This window comes from Prenolepis imparis, unplaced genomic scaffold (genome assembly GCF_030444845.1).
Source record: "Prenolepis imparis isolate NDT839.2.m4 unplaced genomic scaffold, iyPreImpa1.0 SCAF_471, whole genome shotgun sequence".
NCBI classification, from domain to species: domain Eukaryota; kingdom Metazoa; phylum Arthropoda; class Insecta; order Hymenoptera; family Formicidae; genus Prenolepis; species Prenolepis imparis.
This window is the reverse complement of record NW_028141629.1, coordinates 1,698-10,837: the sequence shown is the minus strand read 5'-3', so window position 1 is coordinate 10,837 and position 9,140 is coordinate 1,698. Positions and strand designations below refer to the sequence as shown.

At 32.6% G+C, this 9,140-nt stretch overlaps 1 protein-coding gene across 1 annotated transcript; it reads left to right on the top strand.

Moving 5' to 3' along the window:
• Positions 1-235: 235 nt before the first annotated feature.
• LOC145948571 (uncharacterized) lies at positions 236-2,021 on the top strand. Its single transcript, XM_083058234.1, has 3 exons — positions 236-363; positions 883-930; positions 992-2,021. The coding sequence occupies exons 1-3, from the start codon at positions 236-238 to the stop codon at positions 2,019-2,021; spliced, it is 1,206 nt and encodes a 401-aa protein (XP_082914360.1).
• Positions 2,022-9,140: the final 7,119 nt, after the last annotated feature.

Genomic DNA, 9,140 nt, shown 5'->3' with positions numbered 1-9,140 from the left:
TGTATGTCTCGTTTAGACTTTCTGTATCCTTCTGTGAGTTTATGTTGTTGTGTAGTTTTTTGATGAAAAACATTTCGGCTATCTCTCTCTTTCTTACATGTTTTTCCGTGTGCAAGATGTTAAATCTATTCCAATCGAAATCGTGTTCTAATTCTGATCTATGTTTACTCACGACCGAATGTGAACTATGATGCAATTTTATATTATTACAATGTTCTTTTATGCGTGTACTAAGATGTCTCTTGGTTTGTCCTACGTAGGACGCAGGGCAGTTATTACAATCTATTTTATAAACGACATTAGTCGCGCAATCGCTAATCAAAACATCTTTTACGCCCTTAATAAGGGTATTCAGTTTTTTCGGTAATCTATATACTACATTAAATCCAAATTTCTTTAATGAGTGTGAGATATTCTCACTGTAACTTTCCACATATGGTATCGAGATATAAGGTGTTTTTTCTTGAGATTCGGTAGAATTAACATCATTCTCCATAGGCTTATTATTATATTTCAAAAAATTGATTCTTTTACATAAGTACCGGTTGATAGTTTTTATGGGGAAGCTATTGTTCAGTAGGATATTTTTAATTATTTTTATATTGTCTTGATGGAACCGTGCATCGGATAGCATTATCGCATGATCAACTAAATTATATATCGTGTTGATTTTGTATTTTAAGGGGTGGCTAGACAGGAAATTTATGTATCTACCGGACCATGTTGGTTTTCTATACCAATTTGTTATAAGTTTTTTATTCGATCGACAAACGGTGGTATTTAGGAAATTTAAAGATAAGTTATATTCCCTTTCATGCGTGAATTTTAACCGTTCATGATAATTATTAAATATCGATAGAACTGTGTCTATTTTTTCCGTAGGTACGATGGCAAAGATGTCATCCACATATCTACGAATATAGTACATCGGTATCTTAAAATCAAGTAGACTCAAACAATGGGATACGGAATTGTTTAAGAATATTGACAGGTCGAAATGGCTGGTTAACATCAGTAATAAGAAACTCCCTGACACGGTTACGAACATTTTGAGTTTGGGTCAAGATTTTGCACTTCCGTTACAGCAATCCAAGAGTAACGACCGACTGACATATATGTTAGAAGTTATAAAAAATTTTGAAGTCAACGTTCAAAAAATATCTATCAAAGATAGATCGGATGCGAGAAGTGCAATCGTTGATTCATTAAACAACTTCCTTCGAGATAAAAAGCATATTAGTTTCAAAGATAGAGTTATTTACAATAGTTTTTTATCATGCGACAATTTTCTTAATAAAAACAAAGACATTATAGTCACTCGCGCCGACAAAGGACAAACAACCGTAGTCATGGACAGACATGACTACTTACAAAGAATGAACGCGATACTAAATGACCCTTTTACATACAAGAGACTGAAGAAAGACCCTATAAAACCTCTAACAAATAAGTTGCATTCACTTTTGAAGTCGTGGCGCTCGAATGATCTCATCGATGAGAGAACATACAAGCACTTAAACTGCACTAACGGCAATTTACCACGCTGTTATGGACTCCCGAAGATCCACAAGAACGGGTTTCCTTTACGTATCATAGTCTCCTCACTCGATAGCCCTTTTTATAATATAGCGAATTATATCCACAACATTATACAAAGTTCCATAAAAAAAGCAGACTCACATATCAAGGACGGTTGGTCGTTTGCCAAGGAGATTCAGGATAGAATGATTAACGATCATGAAACAATGATTTCCTTAGATATCACGTCGCTTTTTACTAACATCCCTAAAGATTTAGTCATGAAGGGCATTAAAAGACGATGGGATGACATCTCGAAAAATATAAAATTCGATCTAGCGCAATTTATACATGTTGTTGGAACCATCCTTGAGTCAACGAGCTTCAGGTTTGAGGGCCAATTTTACGAACAAATCTACGGAAGTCCAATGGGTTCACCATTGTCCCCAATTTTAGCCGATATAATTATGGACGATCTCGAAACATTGTTTGAGTCTACTTGATTTTAAAGTACCGATGTACTATACTCGTAGATATGTGGATGACATCTTTGCCATCGTACCTACGGAAAAAATAGACACAGTTCTATCGATATTAAATAATTATCATGAACGGTTAAAATTCACGCATGAAAGAGAATATAACTTATCTTTAAATTTCTTAAATACCATCGTTTGTCGATCGAATAAAAAACTTATAACAAATTGGTATAGAAAACCAACATGGTCCGGTAGATACATAAATTTCCTGTCTAGCCACCCCTTAAAATACAAAATCAACACGATATATAATTTAGTTGATCATGCGATAATGCTATCCGATGCACGGTTCCATCAAGACAATATAAAAATAATTAAAAATATCCTACTGAACAATAGCTTCCCCATAAAAACTATCAACCGGTACTTATGTAAAAGAATCAATTTTTTGAAATATAATAATAAGCCTATGGAGAATGATGTTAATTCTACCGAATCTCAAGAAAAAACACCTTATATCTCGATACCATATGTGGAAAGTTACAGTGAGAATATCTCACACTCATTAAAGAAATTTGGATTTAATGTAGTATATAGATTACCGAAAAAACTGAATACCCTTATTAAGGGCGTAAAAGATGTTTTGACTAGCGATTGTGCGACTAATGTCGTTTATAAAATAGATTGTAATAACTGCCCTGCGTCCTACGTAGGACAAACCAAGAGACATCTTAGTACACGCATAAAAGGACATTGTAATAATATAAAATTGCATCATAGTTCACATTCGGTCGTGAGTAAACATAGATCAGAATTAGAACACGATTTCGATTGGAATAGATTTAACATCTTGCACACGGAAAAACATGTAAGAAAGAGAGAGATAGCCGAAATGTTTTTCATCAAAAAACTACACAACATAAACTCACAGAAGGATACAGAAAGTCTAAACGAGACATACAATAAAATAATTAAGGTTGTATAGATTATCCGACTAAAAATAAAAACATATTAGAATCTGACGATTCTTTACTGAGATATGTTGTAGGCTGTCTCACACTTTCAAATTAAAATTGTTGTAAGTATGAATACCACTGTACTAATCAGGACTACGCACGTTCACATTATATGTATAATAAATAATTACAGTTTTATCACTCGATAAGGACCACAACCACACGGTCGAAACGTCGTGATATGGAATAAAATTATCTACACGCTAGTTTGGTCGATTATTTCCACATTCTCCTATTTATTGACTAGTGACTATTATTAATAAAAACTTGGGAATTTTTTAATAGATGAATTTTTTAAATCAATTTGATTTTGTTTGTAACTTCGATTCAGTAAAGATACTCAAGAGAAAATTTCAGTTAAAAATTTCAGTTAATTTTTAAATGTTACTATTGAACCGTCTGTATCTCAAGACATAAAATCCGAGTATCTAACCTAATGCGCTCTTATTGAGATTTGAGAAACACTATAAATACGGACCTGAGACGCAGTGTACTAGCGAGTTATCGCAAAGTCGGCCCGCAGAGACGCAACAATATATATTATATATATGTATATTACAGGATGTTCTTTCAAATGGGGCACCCCTCCGATGGGGCCTTTGCAAATAGCTTCAAGAGATCATATGAAGGACAGTTATCAAGGTCATAACCGTAGGTTTTGAATAATTCAAAAAATATAAACAAAATATTACTAAAATCGTAAAAATTGATATAAGAATATAAGGATATAAGGTCCATGGTTCTATAATTCCACACGGTTTGCACCTTTCCACGCAAAGCGAGGTTCAAACCTCTCCACTCCAGCTGATTTTATCGGGATTCAATTTCATCTAGGATTTCATATAAATTCAAAAATTTCGCACTAATCCTATATAAAATTGATCTTATTGTTAGTAAAATCTGCTGGTTTTTTCATATATCGTAGCTTACAACCTACTGAACAAAAAATGTAGTAGGCTCAAAGCTAAATAATAGACATTTACAGTAAGTAAAGTCGAACACGAAAAACTCAGATTCTGCGAGTTGTTTGACTGGTTTTTCGTTTCTCGACTTCGGTCACTTGAGAAATTGATTAGCGATTGCGATTAATGAAGAGTCAAGTCTAATTCAGATATAAATGCATACTGAATACATGTATATTATAATTTGCGTTATCTTTTCAATTTTTAATTCTCAAAGTTCCGCAGCGTTTGCGGACAATTAATTAAAATTATTCCGTAATTATATTATTGCAAGAATAATGATTTTATTAATTTCAGATTAAATTTTATACTTCTGTACGAGTCGAACTTTCTATATCTCCTGTGCATCTAGTTTGATCTTCGAATACATAGCTGCGATATACTACGTAATACAGGAATAGGGGAAGAGGAAGGTGGAGGACGCAAAAGCAAAAATCGATGCCGTTTTTCATTGGCGCGTATCAATGCGACGCTCTGCTGGTGCGTATTAATATTTTCGGATAGGAAAGTTGCGCGAAGCCGGCTTTCGCGTTGCATCTCGATAGCAGCCGAGCGGCGCAGAATTTTTCTCATGCGCTGCATTGCACCGCGATGCGTTGTTGCATCGCTTTGCAATCTCGATTCCTCCCTTCCATTTCTGCCCTCTCTGTTCGTATTGCGATTCCGCGGACAAGTTGCTTTTATATGTTAATATTTTGCTATTTTTCGAATGCACAGCTTAATATTCGTAATTTTGTCTGAAAAAATTTCGTCTGAAAGCAAAATAATGTTAATTCCATTCTAATTCTTACTATGACATAACTGCATTTTCGTGCTACATTTTTGTACATCATATCATTAAACTGTTAAAAAACATGTACTATATATTATTTATTTATTTGTGTATTCCATAATCTTTAATCAATGACATGCAATGAATATGTATATACATTTCTTTAAAAGTGTACAAAAATTTATTGCTCATGTCCTAAAAGCGAATTTAAATAATATTAGAAAATTTCAAACTATCCTTTTATACATATACAAAATAATTTAGCTATCTTTGCCGTTCAACATTACGTGAAAGTCAAATTAAATCAAATTAAAATGTAAGTTAATTATTTAATTATAACGAAAGATGACGAGGTGTGATTGGCTTTGAGAGCTTAAGCGCAGTTATTGAGGCGCGGTATTCTTTATAATAATTGTATTTATTGAGATGTTAATTACATGTGGCGTACGTTTCGGCTCCTTTTTTTGGGCCTTCTTCAGCGCAATACAAAAGAGAAATTATATATAATCAGCGGTTTACAAACATAAGAATACAGTATAACTTTATAGTCTACGAATTACGTTCTTTATTATCCAAGTCCAACTCTACGCACGTTATTATAATGCTCCACATCTTTACGTATAACCGGATATTACATTCTATGTGGCTGCATCTGAGATTATGTAAAAGTTATTTACGCAAGGCAATTTACAAGGTTAAGAACATGCATATAGAATATGTGGAAAAAAGACTTACAGATATAATATCTTATTTGCCATAACGACGTGTTTCGCGTTTAGTAATAGTCGGAGGACTCGACTTAATCAAGACGAACGAAATCACAATTTAAAAGGCGCTTGTCTATTACCACTTCGTATGCCGTTAATGTGACTAATGTCGCGAGTAGTTAAAAACAATTTATGTAGGTCTTACACATTACCAAAGTCACGCAAACAAACAGTACATTAAGTACAATAACCGTCTAAAAAAGTCAGCCACACAAATAATAGACAGAGATTATGAAAAGTCGACCACGTAAAATTTAAATTATCGTGAGGTAAAAATCTATTAAAACAAGGCAAATAGCATTATAAAAACCAAAGCATAAAATAAAAGAAAAATTAAATAAAAAACTTATGATAACAAATTCGTTCTGTACGGTTCCCTATGTTGAATTTAATTTATATTTTAGGAAGTTTATTAATTAGGGTAAGATACGTGTCCGGTAGAAGTTCTGTGTCAGTTTGTAAATTTATGATATTTTCCTGTCTCTTGATAAACAGCATTTCTGAAGTTAGTCGTTTTGCCAAGACGGGTTCTCTGTCTAATATTTGTACGTCTTCCCATTTAAAATCATGGTCGAAATCTAGTCTGTGTTCGGTTATAACAGAACGGTTCGCCGACTTCCATCTTATGTGATTATGATGTTCTTTAATTCTTGTCTTTAGTTGTCTGCTCGTTTGCCCTACATAAGATGCGTTGCAGTTTTTACATTCAATCTTATAGATTATATTACTACAGTTGTTATTTTCTAGAGGGTCTTTGTGTACTTTAATAAGGTTGTTCATTTTATTGAGCCCAATATATGCAACTTTGAAATTTATTTTTTTCGTGATGTTTTTAAATTGTTCCGATATATTGGGAACATAAGGTATAACAAAGAATGGATTTCGCTCTTCGTTCTGTTCACTGTTGCTAATTTCTTTATTTGCCTGTTTATTCTTAAATATCGTGTGTAAGCGGCTATGTATTGTTTCGAAAATAAATTCAAGAGGATAACAGTTGTTTAGTAGAACTCTGATGCATAATTCCAGGTTTTTTTGATGATATAGTGGGTTAGACAAAAGAACAGCTCTGTCAACTAGGCCTATTATAGTGCCCCTTTTTTGGCATATGGAATGTTGCGAATAAAAATTTAAGTATCTTCCTGAAAAAGTACTTTTGTGGAACCAATCAAAATTGATGTGGTTATTATTTGAAATTAGCGTTAGATCCAAAAAGTTCAGTATGCCCTTATCTTCTATTTCCATGGTAAATTGGAGGCGATGGTGAAAGGAATTAAAAATTGTTAGTGTGTGGTCATAGTTTGAAGGAGGGGATGTAAGTATGATGTCATCGACGTATTATCTAAAATAAAAAGACGGTTTGAATTTGAGCATTTTTAAGGCTTTGTTTTCCAAATCTTGCAGAACGATATCAGCAATGATGGGGGAAAGCGGAGAGCCCATCGGGGTGCCAAAGGTTTGCTTATACACAACCTTATTAAAGGCGAAATAAGTTGAATCCAATATGAATCTGACAGCCAATAAAAATTCTTTTTGTGGGATGGGACATTTATGTGTAATAAACTGCCATCTGTTTGAAACACTTTCCATAGCTAAATCTATGGGAATATTTGTAAATAGGGATACTACGTCTAAGGATATCAGTTTCATGTTGTCACTGATACATTTGTTTGATAATTTAGTAACTACTTCAAAACTGTTGGAAATATGACTATTGGATTTTGGAAAATTATTGTACATGATTTTTTGAATAAAAGATGCTAAGTTGTATAGAGGACTGTCTAAAGATGAAACTATCATTCGGAAAGGGCAGTTTGGTTCGTGTATTTTTGGAAGACCATAGGCCCTCGGCAAGATCCCATCACTACAATAGAGATATGCATAAGTAGATCTCGAAATGTAATTCGCGTTTTTCCATCTTGTTAGGATGTCACGTAAGCTGTTCGTTAATTTATTAATCGGACTCTTTTTGATAACATTATACGTGTTCACGTCATTAAGCAATGTGTCTATTTTCTCTTGATATTTATCTTTGTCGAGGGCGACCGTGACATTTCCTTTATCTGCACGTGTTAATATTAGGTTCGGATTATCTTCCAGAAATTTCTTTGTGAGGAAAACTGACCTACGGATATGGGTGTTAATTTTGTTGTTCGAGGAGTTGTGTGAAGGAATTATTAATAATACGAGTAGTATGATTTCTTATTTCGATTTGATTTTTTTGTGGAATATTTTTAAGATTATTTTCAATGTTTTTTATAAATTCAGTGGTTAGTTTGGTGGTATCTGTGGTCGGGAGGTTGAAATTTTCTCCTAATTGTAATAGGCTTTGGATTTTTGGTGGAATAGAAAAAGATGATAAATTAATGAACTATTTGTTATTTATGTCTGTGATGGATTGCTTATCGTCTGTAAACAATGTAGGGTCTAACTTAATGCTGGTTTCACAAACATCTTTATTGGGAGGTAGATTAGGTTGTTTGAAGGAAAAATTAATATTTTTTCTATCATTATTATGGAACAAACAATAATATTGGATTGGTTTGATGTCGTCTCTTGTGTTTGTATTCTGAGTTAGTAAAGATTTATATTTTTTGTCAAGTCTTAAAAATTAAAGTCTTATTTAATTATGATGTGAAAAAAATATTAATGATCCTGAGAAGAGAAAAGGAAAGACAGAAGAAGTAATAAAAATACTGTTTATTCTTTCTCTTTCTCCCTTATTGTCATTATGTTTTTAATATAATTTTTCTCTTTTTTTTTAATTTTTCTATAAATAATATTTTTTTCGAGAAGAAAATCTCGAAAAAATAATCATTAGAAGACATTCTATCAATTATAACATAAACTTTCTTGAATTAATTAATCCTTTTTTCAGATACCTATTTGCTCTACTCTTGAAAGCAACGAACCTATTTTAGATGATAAAGATAAATATGGATCACGTATTTTTAGAAAAACAATATTATTTATAGAAAATATATATTTAGAAAAAAATTTTATTATATTTTCTGCCTCGCTTTTTCTCGCGTATTCATTTTAGAAATAAACGCAAGAGCATGTGTTCGTGACGTATATATTCCTATGCACATATCGTATGCGAATGAAATGTGCACGGCTGTGCACACGCACCTCGAGAATGTCACGCATCTCGTTATCAGATGCGGCACTTCTATCAGACATCGTAAAAGCGAAAGAGATACTCGCGAAATACATGATACGCAAACGTAGATTTCCTGAGGGCCAAAGTAGTATAACAAAAGAGTCTATTTTTATATTTATCCGAATCAAAATTTTCTTCCTATTTTTAATCTCGGTTTTTTCACGCTTTTTGGCTCTTCTAAATGGGATAGATTCAATTTATATAAAGGAATTAAGCTTTTGTGTATCTCAAACAGAGATAATAAATTAACAGATTCTCATTGATAAGCTCTCAAAAGAGAAACTTTCGCGACAAAACTATAAATTAAATAGTTTCAAAAGAAAATGATCTGACAATTTAAAATATAGATGCTGGATTGAAAAATTGAGATCAAAAGTATAGGAGAAAAAAATTTCAACTCGGATACTTTACTGAATTACACTGGTCAACACTAATTTTATTGCCAATTATATTAAATTGATTTTAA

Excerpts from the sequence above, each read along its gene's own strand:
- LOC145948571 (XM_083058234.1), top strand. The coding sequence starts at position 236 with ATGTCTCTTGGTTTGTCCTACGTAGGACGCAGGGCAGTTATTACAATC. Across the intron at positions 364-882 it reads AAGGGTATTCAGTTTTTTCG|GTACGATGGCAAAGATGTCA; the intron begins GTAATCTATATA and ends TTTTTTCCGTAG. Across the intron at positions 931-991 it reads TCTACGAATATAGTACATCG|GTCGAAATGGCTGGTTAACA; the intron begins GTATCTTAAAAT and ends GAATATTGACAG.